Genomic DNA, 18,731 nt, shown 5'->3' with positions numbered 1-18,731 from the left:
CCCTCTGGGTAAGAGAGTCCAGATCCTGCTGTCACACGGGCATTAAGTTCCCTAAAAACTACATATCCCAATATGCAACAGAGCCAACTTCCCCGTGGGCACTACATTACCCAGAAGGGATGTTACGCCGCAGTGTTTTCTGGGATGGGAAGCACGCCGCTTCCCAGCCACGGTAATATGCGTGAAGCGCGGACCTTTCAACCCGAACTTTATTAATTCTCACGCTAGGCCCCCGGAAGGCGATGGAGGTGGCCGCTAATTGCTCTCTGCGGGTGAAGAGACCTCTGTTGGATCCCCGCTTCGAGGGTTATAAGCTTTCCCTCGAGCCACTGCCCTGTTACCAGCTGGAGCTTGACGCAGGTGGGTAGCGGCGGTGCCCCCTAGCACTCTGTTCCTTTCTCCTTTTGGCTTCCGAAACTCGACGCTTCCCGCATTTTCTTCTTTTCTGACTCCGGGTAGCCAGGCGACCGTGGCCTTCCTCACGGCCTGCCGGGCAGGGGTGGACCAGAGTGGCTGGTTCTGGAGAATGATGCCCATCCCCGGCCCCCAAGGGAGCCGCCTTCGAGTGGCTCTGCCGTAGCGGGACCCTGGGCCGGCTCTAGGCTCCGCTGCCCGTGCTCCGAGGTCCTGCATGCGGGTGCTTTCTGGGCTCCGCCCGCCTGTCGGTCCTGGCCTGGCCCCTGCTGCGGAGAGAGCTCAGGGCAGGCTTTCCTCCTGGAGCATTCCCTGTAAACGTGTGCGTTGAGAAGTCACACCTCTTTGGAGGACCTTCTGCTTCTGTTTCCTCTGGCCGAGACCCAGTTCTTAGAAGAGAAACTCCATTGCAGTTAGGAGCGTTTTCAGTTACCTACGGGCCGTCAGATTAAGGACTCTATCGTAGATTACATCTCGAGAAATATTTGAGGAAAAGTTGGTTTAGTACCCACACTTCTACTACTTGTTTTGTTTATCTGTAGGTGGCGGGAATATTCATCCTTGTTTTTACAAGGTAAAGAATGGCATTTTTGTTAATGATAAAGAGCTCAAAGATTGCATTTTTAATACACAGCCCTGCTGATTCTGATGCATGTTGTCAGTGGATCACACTTTGAGAAATAATCTAGAGTTAATAAGTTTTATAGAATCAAATACGTGTTTATTCATTTAATATATAAATTATATAAGTTCAGAAATCTCTGTTGAGAGCCTGTTTTATGTTACATGTTGATACAATCAAGATGAATATGACACAGCCAGTAACATAAAAATGCTGTTGTCTAGTTAGGAAGAAAAGTGTAAGCAAATAATTATAAGACAGTAAGGCAGTGATAGGGATATGTACAAAACATATTGATAACGTTTCAGTATCTTTCCCAAACCAGCCTGGGACATCTGGGAAAGCTTCCAAAAGAAGTTGATATCTAAGTTGAGCTTTAAAGAATAGGTAGTTGATCACGGTAAGAGAAAATGAGCTTGATGTTTCTTTTCATTCCCTTCCTTTCTCTCTCCCACCCCATATAAATGAATGATACCACCATGTTAGTTAGCCTTGCATTAAAAAACCACCCCAAAACTCAGTGGCTCAAAACAGTAAGCAGTTATTATTGCTTACAAGTCTACAGGTCAGCTAGGTGGTTCTAGTCATGACTGTACTTTCTCATATGTTTGGGGTTTCTCTGGCTGTAGGCTGGTTTAAGATGATTTCAGATGGTCTTTATCCTTCAGCATGCTGGCACAGGGTTATTCCAAGAGTCTTGTCTTGAAGAGTTTTTCAAGCTCTGATTGCAGTAAGTGTGCTATTGTCCCATTGGCCAAAGCAAGTCGTATAATCAAGCTTAGAGTCAATATGGGAAGCTCAAACCAAAGGGCATATAGGTCCAGGGAAGCATAAAAAATTGGGACTACTAGTGCAGGTTGACATAATTGCTCATGCGAGAGTCACCTTTGGTGTATTTCTTCTCTTTTATCCCCTATTGTTTCTCAGCAAATCTAGTCAGCTCAAAATCTTGACTTCTCCATGCCTCTACCGTTGTGCAAATCCTTGTTATCTCTTACCTGAACTATAGTACCTTCCTGACTAGGCTTCCTGCCTTCGATTTTGGGCTCCTTCATTCCATTCTTTGGAAGGCAGTACTTATAGTTTTTATCGATAACTCTACATTTGTTTGATATCTGTTTCCTCCACTAGACTGTGAGCTCCATGGATACAGTGGTGTTTCTCTTGTGCTTGGCATAGTGGGTACTCAATACATTGAGTGAATGAAGAAGAGAGTTTGTTGAGGTCATTCCATTCATGGGAAGCATGAGCAAAGGGAAAAAATTAGATTGTGTGCAGGGCACTATTGCTGTATTGCGTGAGCAAAAAATCTGGGAAAATGAGAGGACTTAGGTGAGGGCACGTTTTGTCTTTTGGACTTTATTCTGTGAGTCAGTGTTTCCCAGACTTTTCTATGGGCAATTACAATAAAAAATAAAGCTCAGCTGTCATTGATTTACCAACTTTTTAATTTGCTAAGTGCAGGTGTTTCTTAAGAACTGTCACGTACTCACCCACCTTTTCATAAACAAAAGGATATTTTGACACCAAAAAAGCAGGAAGCAAAATCTCACAATAAATAGTCCTCTTAATCGAATACATTAACTTTATGAAAAACTGAGTTGTTCTTTTTCGCCCCTCATTTCACCAGTGTTGGTCTTAGATGCTGTTTGGGATGCACAGGTGGAGGTGATGAGGTGCCATTTAGGGTTTTAAGTGTGGAAGGGAAGTGGCAGGTTTGGGGATTGAATGGTTCACTCCTAGGCTCTGTGGAGATTGAGTTTGGAAGATGAGGGGAATGGAGATGGGGAGACCAGCTTGGAGGCTTTGCAACAGTTCACATGAGGAGCTTTCATTAAGAATTAATTACTTGAGGAGGAGGATGAAGAAGAGGTTAATTCTTTTCAAAACTGCCATTTCTAGAGATATTGTGAGGTGTGATTGAGCTACTTCTCCTGACAGTTTGATTTCTTTTATAACCAACCTAAGGGGTTCATGTTAATTCAGCAGACTGTTGGTGGGCACCTGTGGTGTGTGAAGCTTCCCAATTGGGATGTGAGAATGAAGATGTGGTGTCTGGTCTCAAATTGCTTGGAGCTTTGAGTTTTATTCTCTTGTCTTAAATGTTATTAAGTTGTTCTGAAACCCCCTATGCTACATAAACAGTAAATGTCACTTTGTCTTTTTCTTTTCCAAAGAACTAAGCAAAAAAACCTTTTGTATAAAATTGTAACTGCCCTTTGAGCCAGCAGTTCCACTTCTGGACATTTATCTTATATTTTTTCCCTAGACTCTTCATTAAGTAAATGTATATATTTTCCTCCTATATTTCACCTAGCTAACTCATACTCTGTTCTTTCATCTTGGTTTACATGTTACTCAGATTCCTTTCTTGACTATCTAGTAAAAATCTATACAAATTACAATCTGTACTTTTCCACAGTACCTGATTCTTCATAGACTTTATCACACTTTAGCATTTGGTGTTTCTCTGCTATATCCATTTCTCTGCTAAGACTGCTAGTTCTGTATTGAGGGTCCTGTGTCCGTCTTTTTCAGTGTTTCATCTCTGGAGCTGCAGCATGACTGATGAATAATAGAAGATTGTATATCACAACCTAAACAGCTTTATTGAGCTATAACAATAATCTACACATATCTAAGTGTATAGGTTGATAAGTTTTGACATGTGTTCATATACACTCATGAAGTCATCACCGCAATCAAGATATTAAACTTAGGGCTTCCCTGGTGGCGCAGTGGTTGAGAGTCCGCCTGCCGATGCAGGGGACACGGGTTCATGCCCCGGTCCGGGAAGGAAGATTCCACAGGCCGTGGAGCGGCTGGGCCCGTGAGCCATGGCTGCTGAGCCTGCGCGTCCGGAGCCTCGGCTCCGCAAAGGGAGAGGCCATAACAGTGAGAGGCCCACCTACCGCAAAAAAAAAAAAAAAAGATATTAAACTCAGCTACCATCCCCAAAAGTTCCCTTGTGCCTTTCTGTAGCTGGCCCTCTGTTCCTCCCTCTCCCCTCTCAGTCCCTAAGCCACAACTGCTCTGTCACTGTAGATTCGTTTGTATTTTCTAAAGTATTATATACATAGAATTACACAGTATGTACTTTTTTGTCTGGCTTCTCTTACTCAGGATAATTACTTTGAATTTATTCTTGTTGCATGAGAGAGAGATTTTGAAATCCCTGGCTATAATTGTGGATTTTTCTCTTCTTCCTTGCAGTTCTGTCAGTTTTTGCTTCATATATTTTATGTTGCATAAACATTATTGATTATTATGTTCTCTTGATAAATTGACCACTTTATCATTATGACTATCCTTGGCGATAGTCTGCCCTGAATTCTCCTGTTTGATGGTAAAATAGTCACTTCAGCTTTCTTCTAATTAATGTTACCATAGTGTATACATATATATCTTCCATTCTTTTACTTTTAACCTATTTGGGTCTTAGTATTTAACATGCATTTCTTTTTTTAAAATTTATTTTATTGCAGTATAGTTGATTACAATGTTGTGTTGATAACATACATTTCTTTTTGGCAAAAATAGGTCTTTTTTATTCAAACTGATAGTCTTTATCTTGTGATAAGACTTTACATTTAATGTGTTTATTGATTTTGTTAGGTTTGGGTCTTCCATCTTGCTGTTGGTAGTCTGTTGTTCCCATTTAGTCTTTGGGAAAATGGAAGTTTCCTGCTTTTCTGCCTTCTTTTGGATTGAGTATTTTTAAATGAATCCATTTTTATCACGTTCGTTGGCTTATTAGCTATAGCTCTTTGTTTTGTTATTTTAGGGTTTATAGTATATATCTTTAAATTATTACATGGTGCATTCAAATGGTATTGTACTGTTTCATGTGTAGTATAAGAACTTTACAAAAGTATACTTCCATTTCCTTAATGCTATTGTTGTGCATTTTACTTTTACATATTACTATAAACTTGTAATACATTGTTATTATTTTTGTTTAAATAGTTAATTATCTCTTAAAGAGAAGTAAAAAGTAGAGAAAAAAATCTTATATATTTACATTTCTGGTGCTCTTCATTCCTTTATGTAGATCCATATTTTTATCTGTATAATTTTCCTCCGCCTGAAGGACTTTTAATATTTCTTGCAGTGTGGGTCTTCTGGTGATTAAATATTTCAGCTTTTGTATGTCTGAAAACATTTTTATTTTGCCTTGATTTTCAAAAGATACTTTTGCTATGTGCGGAATTCTAGGTTAACAGCTTTTTGCTTTCAGTACTTTAAAGATGTTACCCCTTGTCTTATTACTTGTATTGTTTCTGATGAGAAATTGTATGTTAGCCTTTGTTCTTTTATGCATAATATCTTTTTCTTCTCTGGCTGCTTTTAAGACTTTTCTCTTTCATATTGGTTTAGAGCGGTTTGATTATGTTGTGTGTTGATGTGGTTTTCCTCATGATACTTGTGCTTGGGGTTTGTTGAACTTCCTAGATCCATGGGTTTATAGTTTTCATCAAGTGTGGAAAGTTTTCAGCCATTATTTCTTCCAGGTTTTTTTTTTTTTTCCCCTCTGTTTTCTCCTTTGAGGAATCTAGTTACCCATTTTTGGATTACTGGAAGTTAACCCCAGCTCATCAATGTTCTTTTTATTTTTTTCTGTTTTTTTTTTAAATCTTTCTTTGGGTTTTTTTGTTTGTTTTTTTGGCCCTGCTGCACAGCATGCAGGATCTGAGTTCCCCGACCAGAGATTGAACCTGTGCCCCCTGCAGTGAAAGCATGGGAGTTTTAATCACTGGACCACCAGGGGAGTCCCTTAAATCTGTTTTATTTTGGATAGTTTCTATTTTCATGCCTTTAATTTCACTAATCTTTTTTTTGCAATGTCTATTCTGTCATTAATCCCATCTAGTGTATTTTTCATCTTAGCTATTGTAGTTTTCATCTCTAGAAGTTTGACTTAAATGATTTTTAATACCTTTCATGTCTCTGGTTGTCATTTTGAACATTTGGAATGTACTTTAATAAATATTTTAATTTTTTTAATTTAATGTTTCATTAAACATTTTAATGTTTTAAAACATTTTAATGTTTTGTTCTGCTAATTATAACTTCTGTGTCAGTTATGTGTTGGCTTCTGTTGATTGGGTATTCTCATTGTGGGTTTTGTTTTCTTTCCTCTTTGCATGCCTGGTAATCTTTGGATGCAAAAAGTTGTGGATTTTACCCTATTGAGTGTAAGACATTTTTGTATCCTTATAAATCTTCTTGAACTTTGTTCTGTGATGCAGTTGAGTTACTTGGATTAATTAGATTAATTCCACTAGGTCTTGCGTTTATGCTTTTTTAGCCTTGTCTGGAGCAATGCTCAGTCTATGGCTTATTATTCCTCACCACTGAGACAAGACTTTTCTGTGTACTCTGCCTATGAATTCGGAGTTTTCTCTGGTCTGCCTAGTGGGAACAGTGACAGCTCCTAGCCTTGTGTGAGTACCCAACACTGTTCCCTCTAATCCGTTCAGATGGTTCTTTCCCTAGTCTGGGGTAGTTTGCTCAGACATATGCCATTAGTTCTCTGCTGAATATTTGAGAGAGACTCTCTGCAGATCTCTGGAATTCTCTCTCTCTATGGCTCTCTCTTCTCTGGTACTCTGTCCGATGAACTGTAACTGTCTTGATCTCCCCAGACTTTCCGCTCAGATTCCTCAACCCAGGGAGCTGGTCAGATTCTACCTCACTTTCCCCTCTTTGTGCTGTGGGCTGGAAACTCACTCATGGCACTAAGCTGGGGCAGTAGTAGAGCTCACCTCATTTGTTTCTCATCTCTTAACGATCACTATACTTTGTTGCCTGTTGTCTTGTGTCTTGAAAATTATTGTTTCATGTAATTTTGTCTGGTTCATTTTATTTTGTCTTACTGGTTGTTTCTGAGGGAGGGATAAATCTGATTACTATTATTCCATCTTGGCTGCTCAATGCATATTTTTAAGGGAAAAATAATTTTATAGAGTAGTAGAGCTAGAAACAAAATTAAAATGGGTTAATGAGGGTAATGAGAAAATGGGAGTGTAGACTCTCTTCTAGAGAAGTTTGAGAAGTACAGGGTGGGAGAGAGCTCTGCTTTGAGTGCAGAGCGAAGAAGAGGAAATCTTTTTCATGTGTTTTGAAAGTGCGGAAGTTTTCAGCATATTTAAGTGGAGGAGAAGGGGCCAGTGGAGAGGAGATAACCTGAGGAGAGGCCTAGAAGAGGCAGGAGAGAATGGAATCATAAACAGCTGTGAGAATTAGCCTTGGAAGGGAGAAGAGGAACCGGGAGATTAACACTTACTCTTTTTCTTAGGTGTCACATAGCAAATACTTCACATAATTTAAACTTGTCAATAATTTCACAGGATAAGTATTATTAACTTTTATTACAGGTGAGGAATCAGGGTAGAAAGTTAGGTAACTTAACCTTAGCCATCAGTGGCTAACCTGACCCTACAGCTCGTGCTTTTTCTAATGCACTTTGTGGTCTCTGGGCTGTTTCTTCAGGGCAGGGAAAATAAAAGCTGGTGAAGGTTTAGGCTATAATTGGAATAAAGGGAGAGAAGAGCCATGTAACTTATTTATGTAAGTTTACTATAAAATTCATGCCTACTCTTCTGGAGGAAAATTTGGGGAAGAGAAGCAGATCACTGTGTTATGGTGCAGAAGCATTGTATAGAAGAGTAGTGGGAGCAATGCTGCTAATTCTAGCCCTGCCTTGTTCTGTACATTTTGCTTCAGAACTAATACAAACCTGTACTCTTTTTTACATCTTTATATGCAAAGAGCAAACACAGTAACTAGGTGAACAGAAGACTTAACTGATCATTTTTAGAAGATAAATGGTCTAAGAAGTGACCTTTGTGAGTTAACGTTCTTTGGCCCTTCCCCTCCTTTAAAAAAAATACTGTATTTTGCTTATGTAAGTATTAGATTGAATCATATTCAGTTGGTGTCAAAAGAGTTGAATATTGACAATTTCATGTGGTTCAACCTACCTGTGTATTTTGAAAGGACAAGAAGCAGTAATTGTGACCATTGTTAGCACGATTAGGACACAGGGATCATGTCTGTTTTATTTACCAGTATTTGCCCAATGCCAAGCACCACGTCTGGCACGTAGTAGACATTCAATAAATAATTTGTGAATGAAAAACTATAGGTTTTTGAGGTTCCATGCATGTTTTATAAGAAATATAGGTAAAGATTAAGGGAGATTCCCTTCTTGTTAGGCCCTAAGTTCTTTTTCATAGAATAAGAGAGAAGGCTTTTTCAGCAAAGCTGTTTGATTTCTAATGTAAGATAATGTTAATAAAATATTTTACTACAGTGGCTTCTTAGCCCTCTGTTAAAGAGGTTCCTCTTCTTCAGTCATATCAAAGATCGAGCTGGATTGGAGACTCCCTGCTGTCCACCCCTCCTTTAGTCTTTACAAAAGAGCCCCATCAGTGGTTAAGCTCTGTCACATTCTGGACATTGCTTTTCTCCTTTCATTTTTCTCTGCCTGCCCTTTTATACTCAAGTTGATTGACAGGGTAAATGCAGTAACTTTTCCTTTCTCGTTTGGGGCCAGGGAGGTGGCCTTTTTCTGAGCACTGTCAGCTTTTGCAAAATAGCAAGTATGTAATGTGCCCTTCATTTGTGTCCTAATAACCTACATAAATTAATCTTGTCAGAATGCAGCAACCTAAGACGTAGACTATTTCATGGTTTCCTAATAATGGTTTTCCAGAATCAATACAGTTACAGACAAGGTGTTGTACCAAGGCAAAGGGCTAAGAAGTCTCTGGCTTGTTCAGGTTTGGTCAGGGGTCTTTGGTACAAATACGAAGAAAATGTATTTGTTGTATCATTGCCTAATATTACTGCTTTGGAACATTCTGTTACCACGTACACTTCCTGCAGCGTCGAGTTGAATCCACACAGTGGTGCTAGAAAAACAAGAATTAATGATTGTTTCCCTTCTAATCAGTGAATATGTATTTTTAACTTCCTTATAAAATAAACACTTCCTTGAGTCATGTAATAATTTCCTCAGCCTCTATCAAATCCATCACAAAGTTATAATGATTTAACCTCTGATAGGTCTCCAAATTTCAACCATCCTTTACCTGGATGACTGCAGTAGCTTCCTGGTGGATCTTCCTGGGCTTACTTTGCTTTGCTCGGGTCTGTTTTCCATAGGTAGTTATAAGTAACCTTTTTTTAATTTTTTTATTTTTGGCTGCGTTGGGTCTTCGTTGCTGCGCATGGGCTTTCTCTAGTTGCGGCAAGCGGGGACTACTCTTCATTGCAGCGCATGGGCTTCTAGTTGCAGTGGCTTCTCTTGTTGCAGAGCATGGGCTCTAGGCACGCGGGCTTCAGTAGTTGTGGCATGCAGGCTCAGTAGTTGTGGCTCGCGGGCTGTAGAGCACAGGCTCAGTAGTTGTGGCACGTGGGCTTAGTTGCTCCGCGGCATGTGGGATCTTCCTGGACCAGGGCTCGAACCCGTGTCCCCTGCACTGGCAGGCGGATTCTCAACCACTGCGCCACCAGGGAAGTCCCTATAAGCAACCTTTTATACATTCGAATCTGGACTTTACTCTCCCACTTAAAAGTTCTTAAATGAGCTCTTATTACATTGAGTTTATCAACAATGATAAATAAAGGCAAGGCCTTTTGTGATCCAGCTTCTGCCCAGTTCTCTAGCTTTATTCATCTGTTGCCTTTCCTTGTGCAGTTCTCCATGTTGCTCTGTATTTCAGCCAGTCTGGCTGACTTTTAGTTTTTTGAACACAAGTGTTTCCTTCTACTTTCGCCTGCTCTCGTTTTGCGTGTGATAAGTAGTTTGTGTGTGTGTGTGTGTGTGTGTGTAGGGATGTTTCTTAAGTTAACTCTACCTTGTCCTTTGTAGCTTGGCTCAAATTTTTTAAAGCCTTCTTTAATCTCCCCAAGTAGATCAGCTTCCAGTGTTATTTGTTCTCACAGTATCCAATAATTTTCCTTTATAACATTTATTACAGTTTAATTATATATTTATTTATTTGACTAACGTCCATTTCCCCACTGGATCATAAGTGTTAAGAAGGTAGATTCTGTGCTCTTTTCTCATCATTGTATCATTTATGCCTATTAAAATATTTGCTAAATAAATGAATGAATAAATGTAAGTCAGCAGGCCTCAAGGCAGGTAATAGAAGTACCAACAGGTGAGCATTTGGGGAAAAAAGATGAAAATACTTGCAATCAGAATACAGTAAGGTGAGCTTCATAATTAAGGTAAAATATTGGCCCAGCATAGTCTACTTATGTATCTCCTGTTGGAGCAGAAATTAATTCTAGGTCACTGGTAGCCCTGAACTATAAGTTTCTCTCTACATAGAAGGGAAGGAGGAGTGGGAGGCAGAGATCAGGCTTGGCAGATTTAAAATTACGGAAGCAGGACTTCCCTGGTGGCGCAGTGGTTAAGAATCTGCCAGGGTTTGAGCCCTGGTCCAGGAAGATCCCACATGCCACGGAGCAACTAAGCCCGTGCGCCACGACTTCTGAGCCCGCATGCCACAACTACTGAGGCCTGCGTGCCTAGAGCCCGTGCTCTGCAACAAGAGAAGCCACCGCAGTGAGAAGCCCGTGCACCACCACGAAGAGTAGCCCCCACTCACCACAACTAGAGAAAGCCCGTGCGCAGCAGCGAAGACCCAATGCAGCCAAAAATAAAATAAATAAGCAAATAAATAAATAAAAAGGAAACATAAAATTATGGAAGCAGCTAAGAGAGTAGATCTTAAAAGTTCTTATAACTAGAAGAACACTTGTAACTATGAGGTGATGTCTGTGTTAAGTAAACTTATTTTGATAATCATTTCACAATAAATACATATATCATATCATTATGTTGTGTACCTTAAACTTATACAATGTCTTATGCCAACTACATCTCAATAAAGCTGGAACAAGGTAAAATAAAGTTATGGAAGCTTCCAATGCCCTAGTGGAAAAAACACTGTTCTTTAAATAAGAAACCTTGTTTCTGTTCCAGATATGATCACTGTTTTGTTCTGTACTCTTGGGAAAGATGTAGTATAGCATTAGAGAAGTCACCATTTGCACTTATATTTATTTCCATAATTATTTTACGGGATAATAAAAACATTCTCTTTATTTCTTAATGTGTGGTAAAAAATGAACAAGGTGATAGAGGTAGAGCATTTTAAAAAGCACACACTTTATAAAGTGTACTTAATATTTGCCCAGAAAACAGGAAATCTTTCAATTTTATGATTTCTCTGTTCTTTTTATTTATAATTACAAGGAAGAGGTACCTAAAAGCAAAGAGTGTGGTATGAAGAGCTCTATCTCCTCTGGCCACTGTATTCTGAGTTCTGTAAGGGCAGGGGCCTTGTCAGTTTTACTCACTGTTTATCCTCTGCATACAGTGCCTAGTATAGGGGCCCAGAAATTGTTTTTGAAATGAAAAATGTAGTGAATTGTCCTGAGGCCTTGGTAATTAGTATTCTGTGATTTTTTTGCCTTGTTGGCATTCTGCAGAAAACAACAATCTGAGGCAGAACTCTTGATGTTTGTTTATTTTTCTTATGTTTCAGCTGTGGCAGAAGTAAAACTTCGAGATGATCAGTATACACTGGAACACATGCATGCTTTTGGAATGTATAATTACCTACACTGTGATTCATGGTATCAAGACAGTGTCTACTATGTTGATAACCTTGGAAGAATTATGAATTTAACAGTGATGCTGGTAAGAAAAAAATTTGTAATACTAGGATTTTCCAATAAATTTGTTACTTAATTTTCCCTTTTCATCTAATGTCTAGAGAATTGAGGTACACATACCTTTAATATATGGAATCCTATCATCAGTTTATGTAAGGCTTCATTTTGTTTAATTCAATTTTAATTTTTCCCCTTATTCCTGTTACTTAAATTTACTTATTCCCCTCCACTCTTACCAACAGGCAACTACTCTGATGTGTTGTATATCTCAATATTGATGTAACTCCTTTTTCTATGTGAGTAGTTAATCCTATGACAGTGGATTTATCTGTTTTTTCCTTTTAGTTAATTTTTGCTTTATGTATTTTTAAGTATGTTAATTGGGTGCAGACATTTTATCAATAGGATTGTTTTGTCTGTTATGCAACGTCCTTTTAACATTATAAAATATCCCTCTTTATCTCTGGGCTCTGGGAATAATTTGTCTTGAAGTCTTCTGATATTAATATAGCTGTCCTGGCTTTTTTTGTTTGTTTGTTTAATTAGTATTTGTCTTTTTCTTTCCGTTTTCTTTGAATTTGTCAGTGTTGTTACTTTTAAAGTGTGTCTCTTGTAAAGAGCATATAGTTGGGTCTTGTTTTTTATCCAGAATGACAATCTTTGTCCTTTAATTGGCTTAGTACATTTATATTTAATGTCATTACTGATATGCCTGGGTTTATGTTACCGTTTGCTAATTCTTTCCATTTTGTCCCATCTGCTCTTTGTTCCTTTGTGTCTCTCTTCCTATCTGTTTTTTTAATTCATCACAGTTTTTCTTTTTAAAAATTTTTTTTCTTAAAATTCTACTTAATTTTCTCTTTTAGCTTTTTATTTAAACCTGTTTGTATTGTTATTATTTTTAATGGTTAATGTAGAGATTGTAGTACTCATCCTTAATTTATCCTACTTTGCCTCCAATTAATGTTATTCCACTTTAAAAAAAATTTAAAAATCTTATGATATTATAATTCCTTTTACTTTTCCATCCTCTGAGCTATTGTCATACATTTTATACTTCTTCATATGTTGTAAGCTTCACAATACATTGTTAATGTATTTGCTTTAAGTAATCAGTGGTCTGTCAGTAGCTTCCTGACTACTCTGCTCCTTTCAGCTTTCCTTTGTGTTGCATCTACAGAATAATCTATCCAGTTTGCTTATTTAATCTTATCACTTCTCATTTAAATTCCTTAAATATTTCCTTTATGACAAAATCCACACTTATTAATATGTGATTTTAGAATAGATAATGCATTCATGTGATTTAAAAAACAAGAAATTTAAAAAGGTATTTAGTAAAGTCTCTCTGACCCCAGTTTTATCTGTCCTGTGTTCAGTACCCCTTTTCCCTCCGTAACTTCTTCTTATTAGTTTCTTGTATATTCTTCCAGAGGTGGGGTTTTTTGTGTGTGTGTGTTTGTTTGATTTTGATTTTCCTAGCAAGTATAAGCATAAAGTGATGTATTTGTTTAAAAAATACAAACTCCTCACCTTGGCAAATGCAGCTTATAATGCCCTTTTCTTCAGCCTTGTCTTTCACCACTTTGTACACTACATTCTAACAATACTAAACTCTTGCAGTTACTGAAACATGCTCTGTATCCTTTTCCCACATAATTTACTCTACCTGAAACATTCTCTCTTACTTGTGTGTCAGGTTGCTTCCCAGTCTTCACTTGAGTTTCTGCTAACTATTTCATCTAGGAGGCTTGATGACGTCCTCCCTTTGTTCCCCCAGGGATATTCAAACCATTGGCTCTCAGATCTGCATGGACTTTGAATTCCTGCTAGGCCAGGGGTTGGCAAACTTCTTCTGCACGGGGCCAGATAATAAACGTTACAGGGTTTATGGACCAGTCTTATGTCACAGGTGCTCAGTTTTGCTGTAGTAATGTGAAAACAGCAGTTCACGATATGTAAACAGTGATTGTGGCTGTGTTCCTTGCAAACTTTATTTGCAAAACCAACAGGTTAATTTGGCTCATGGGCTATAGTTTGCCAACACTTGGTCTAGGCTGTGGGTCTTTCTTATATTTCTGTAATCCTAGCAGCCAGCAGAAGGCTTAATCAGTATGTTTATACAATGGATAACAGTTGTTTAAAGCTTGTTCTTACTCTTTGGAGTTGGCTTTTCATTCTTTTTTTTTTTTTTTTCCCCTTTGTGGTACGCGGGCCTCTCACTGTTGTGCCCTCTCCCGTTGCGGAGCACAGGCTCCGGACGCACAGGCTCAGCGGCCATGGCTCACGGGCCTAGCCGCTCCGCGGCATGTGGGATCTTTCCGGACCGGGGCACGAACCTGTGTCCCCTGCATCGGCAGGTGGACTCTCAACCACTGCGCCACCAGGGAAGCCCGGCTTTACATTCTTGATAGGATCTTTTTATTCTTCAGGTACAAGTATGAGTCTGGTTTGTTGAGATAATTTTACTGAATAAGAAAGATTTATTTTTCTTCAACAAACATGTATTGAATACTGCTGCATGCTTTGTAGCCACACACACAAATAAATTGATAATGTCACAGCGGAAGTAAGGATAAGATGCAGAAGTAGTATGGAGGAGGAAATAGTTTACTACTATGCATGGCTAGGAGAGGGATGTGGATAGGGTCACATTTTAGAGCCAGAAGCTTGGTTTTATCAGTTCACTCATTGATAATCATGATTTGGGATACTAATTCCAACTTAAATCAAAAGATTGGAAATCTAGAATTAAAGTTCATGACTGCATTTGCGATACTGTAGATAAGCAGTGTGGACTGGTCAGTATATTTTTCTTCTATTGCAGAGTTTCCATAGGAAATAAAATTATTTTATTTATTTATTTATTTTGAGGAGACTATTTACAGCTTTCTTTTTTTTAAATTTTATTTTATTTACTTTTTATACAGCAGGTTCTTATTACTCATCAGTTTTATACACATCAGTGTATACATGTCAGTCCCAATCGCCCAATTCATCCCCCTCCCACCCCCACCCCATCCCCCTGCAGCTTCCCCCCTTGGTGTCCATACGTTTATTCTCTACATCTGTGTCTCAACTTTTGCCCTGCAAACCACTTCATCTGTACCATTTTTCTAGGTTCCACATACATGCATTAATATATGATATTTGTTTTTCTCTTTCTGACTTGCTTCACTCTGTATGACGGTCTCTAGATCCATCCACGTCTCAACAAATGACCCAATTTTGTTCCTTTTTATGGCTGAGTAATATTCCATAGTATATATATACCACATCTTCTTTATCCATTCATCTGTCGATGGGCATTTAGGTTGCATCCATGACCTGGCTATTGTAAATAGTGCTGCAATGAACATTGGGGTACATGTGTCTTTTTGAATTATGGTTTTATCAGGGTATATGCCTAGTAGTGGGATTGCTGGATCATATGGTAATTCTATTTTTAGTTTTTTAAGGAACCTCCATACTGTTCTCCATAGTGGCTGTGTCAATTTACATTCCCACCAACACTACAAGAGGGTTCCCTTTTCTCCACACCCTCTCCAGCATTTGTTGTTTGTAGATTTTCTGATGATGCCCATTGTAACTGGTGTGAGGTGATACCTCATTGTAGTTTTGATTTGCATTTCTCTAATAATTAGTGATGTTGAGCAGCTTTTCATGTGTTTCTTGGCCATCTGTATGTCTTCTTTGGAGAAATGTCTGTTTAGGTCTTCTGCCCATTTTTGGATTGGGTTGTTTGTTTCTTTAAAATTGAGCTGCATGAGCTGTGTATATATTTTGGAGATTAATCCTTTGTCCGTTGATTCGTTTGCAAGTATTTTCTCCCATTCTGTGGGTTGTATTTTTGTCTTGTTTATGGTTTCCTTTGCTGTGCAAAAGCTTTGAAGTTTCATTAGGTCCCATTTGTTTATTTTTGTTTTTATTTCCATTACTCTAGGAGGCGGATCCAAAAAGATCTTGCTGTGATTTATGTCAAAGAGTGTTCTTCCTATGTTTTCCTCTAAGAGTTTTAGAGCGTCGGTCTTACATTTAGGCCTCTGATTGATTTTGAGTCTATTTTTGTGTATGATGTTAGGGAGTGTCCTAATTTCATTCTTTTACATGTAGCTGTCCAGTTTTCCCAGCACCACTTATTGAAGAGACTGTCTTTTCTCCCTTGTATATCCTTGCCTCCTTTGTCTTAGCTTAGTTGACCATAGGTGCGTGGGTTTATCTCTGGGCTTTCTATCTTGTTCCATTGATCTATGTTTCTGTTTTTGTGCCAGTACCATACTGCCTTGATTACTGTAGCTTTGTAATATAGTCTGAAGTCAGGGAGTCTGATTCCTCCAGCTCCGTTTTTTTCCCTCAAGAATGCTTTGGCTATTCAGGGTCTTTTGTGTCTCCATACAAATTTTAAGATTTTTTGTTCTAGTTCCGTAAAAAATGCCATTGGTAATTCGATAGGGATTGCATTGAATCTGTAGATTGCTTTGGGTAGTATAGTCATTTTCACAGTATTGATTCTTCCAATCCAAGAACATGGTATATCTCTCCACCTGTTGGTATCATGTTTAATTTCTTTCATCAGTGTTTATAGTTTTCTGCATACAGGTCTTCTGTCTCCCTAGGTAAGTTTATTCTTATGTATTTTAATTTTTTTGTTGCAATGGTAAATGGGAGTGTTTCCTTAATTTCCCTTTCAGATTTTTCATCATTAGTGTATAGGAATGCAAGAGATTTCTGTGCATTAATTTTGTATCCTGCTACTTTACCAAATTCATTGATTAGCTCTAGTAGTTTTCTGGTGGCATCTTTAGGATTCTCTATATATAGTATCATGTCATCTGCAAACAGTGACAGTTTTACTTCTTCTTTTCCAATTTTATTCCTTTTATTTATTTTTCTTCTCTGATTGCCATGGCTAGGACTTCCACAACTATGTTGAATAATAGTGGTGAGAGTGGACATCCTTGTCTTGTTCCTGATCATAGAGGAAATGCTTTCAGTTTTTCACCATTGAGAATTATGTTTGCTGTGGGTTTGTCGTATATGGCCTTTATTATGTTGAGGTACGTTCCCTCTGTGCCCATTTTCTGGAGAGTTTTTATCATAAATGGGTGTTGAATTTTGTCAAAATCTTTTTTCTGCATTCATTGAGATGATTATATGGTTTTTCTTCTTCAATTTGTTGATATGGTGTATCACATTGATTGATTTGCGTATATTGAAGAATCCTTGCATCCCTGGGATAAATCCCACTTTGTCATGGTGTATGATCCTTTTAATGTGTTGTTGAATTCTGTTTGCTAGTCTTTTGTTGATGATTTTTGCATCTATATTCATCAGTGATACAGGTCCGTAAATTTCTTTTTTTGTAGTATATTTGTTTGGTTTTGGTATCAGGGTGATGGTGGCCTCATAGAATGTGTTTGGGAGTGTTCCTTCCTCTGCAATTTTTTTGACGAGTTTGAGAAGGATGGGTGTTAGCTCTTCTCTAAATGTTTGATAGAATTCACCTGTGAAGCCATTGTTTGTTGGAAGATTTTTAATCACAGTTCCAATTTCATTACTTGTGATTGGTCTGTTCATATTTTCTATTTCTTCCTGGTTCAGTCTTGGAAGGTTATACCTTTCTAAGAATTTGTCCATTTCTTCCAGTTTGTCCATTTTATTGGCATAGAGTTGCTTGTAGTAGTCTCTTAGGATGCTTTGTATTTTGACGGTGTCTGTTGTAACTTCTCCTTTTTCATTTCTAATCTTATTGATTTGAGTCCCCTCTCTCTTGATGAGTCTGGCTAATGGTTTATCAATTTTGTTTATTTTCTCAAAGAACCAGCTTTTAGTTTTATTGATCTTTGCTATTGTTTTCTTTGTTTCTATTTCATTTATTTCTGCTCTGATCTTTATGATTTCTTTCCTTCTGCTAACTTTGGGTTTTGTTTGTTCTTCTTTCTCTAGTTCCTTTAGGTGTAAGTTTAGATTGTTTATCTGAGATTTTTCTTGTTTCTTGAGGTAGGCTTGTATAGCCTTTTAGAACTCCTTAGAACTCCTTTTGCTGCATCCCATAGGTTTTGGATCGTCTTAGAACTCCTTTTGCTGCATCCCATAGGTTTTGGATTGTCGTGTTTTCATTGTCATTTGTCTCTAGGTATGTTTTGATTTCTTCAGTGATCCTGTTGGTTATTTAGTAACATATTGTTTAGCCTCCACGTCTTTGTGTTTTTTACCATTTTTTCCCTGTAATTCATTTCTAATCTCTTAGAGTTGTGGTCAGAAAAGATGCTTGATATGATTTCAATTTTCTTAAATTTACTGAGGCTTGATTTGTGACCCAAGATGTGATCTATCCTGGAGAGTGTTCCGTGCACACTTGAGAAGAAAGTGTAATCTGCTGTTTTTGGATGGAATGTCCTATAAATATCAATTAAATCTATGTGGTCTCTTGTGTCATTTAAAGTTTCTGTTTTCTTATTTATTTTCATTTTGGATGATCTGTTCATTGATGTAAGTGAGGTGTTAAAGTCCCCCCACTATTATTGTGTTATTGTCGATTTCCTTTTATAGCTGTTAGCAGTTGCCTTATATATTGAGGTGCTCCTATGTTGGGTGCATATATATTTATAATTGTTACATCTTCTTGGATTGATCCCTTGATCATTATGTAGTGTCCTTCCTTGTCTCTTGTAACATTCTTTATTTTAAAGTGTATTTTATCTGATATGAGAATTGCTACTCCAGCTTTCTTTTGATTTCCATTTGCATGGAATATCTTTTTCCATCCCCTCACTTTCAGTCTGTACGTGTCCCTAGGTCTGAAGTGGGTCTCTTGTAGACAGCAGCTATATGGGTCTTGTTTTTGTATCCATTCAGCAAGCTTGTGTCTTTTGGTTGGAGCATTTAATCCATTTACGTTTAAGGTAATTATCGATATGTATGTTCCTATGACCATGTTCTTAATTGTTTTGAGTTTGTTTTTGTAGGTCCTTTTCTTCTCTTGTGTTTCCCACTT

The 18,731-nt window shown here is 38.1% G+C and overlaps 1 protein-coding gene across 2 annotated transcripts in view; it reads left to right on the top strand.

Annotated features, from left to right (window-relative positions):
* The first annotated feature begins 15 nt into the window (after window positions 1-15).
* NUDCD1 (NudC domain containing 1) overlaps window positions 16-18,731 on the top strand; it is an 87,812-nt gene continuing 69,096 nt past the window's right edge. Inside the window, exons 1-2 of one of the 2 annotated variants that reach the window (XM_004282942.4) lie at window positions 16-360; window positions 11,605-11,759. In XM_004282942.4, the coding sequence (XP_004282990.1) occupies window positions 243-360; window positions 11,605-11,759 (273 nt within the window). In that variant the 5' untranslated portion in view covers window positions 16-242. The remainder of the gene's footprint in view (window positions 361-11,604; window positions 11,760-18,731) is intronic. The other variant, XM_033411254.2, reaches the window with a different exon arrangement.

This window comes from Orcinus orca, chromosome 17 (genome assembly GCF_937001465.1).
Source record: "Orcinus orca chromosome 17, mOrcOrc1.1, whole genome shotgun sequence".
Classification (NCBI taxonomy): domain Eukaryota; kingdom Metazoa; phylum Chordata; class Mammalia; order Artiodactyla; family Delphinidae; genus Orcinus; species Orcinus orca.
Note: the sequence above shows the minus strand (reverse complement) of the source record. Positions and strands in the feature narration are given on the sequence as shown.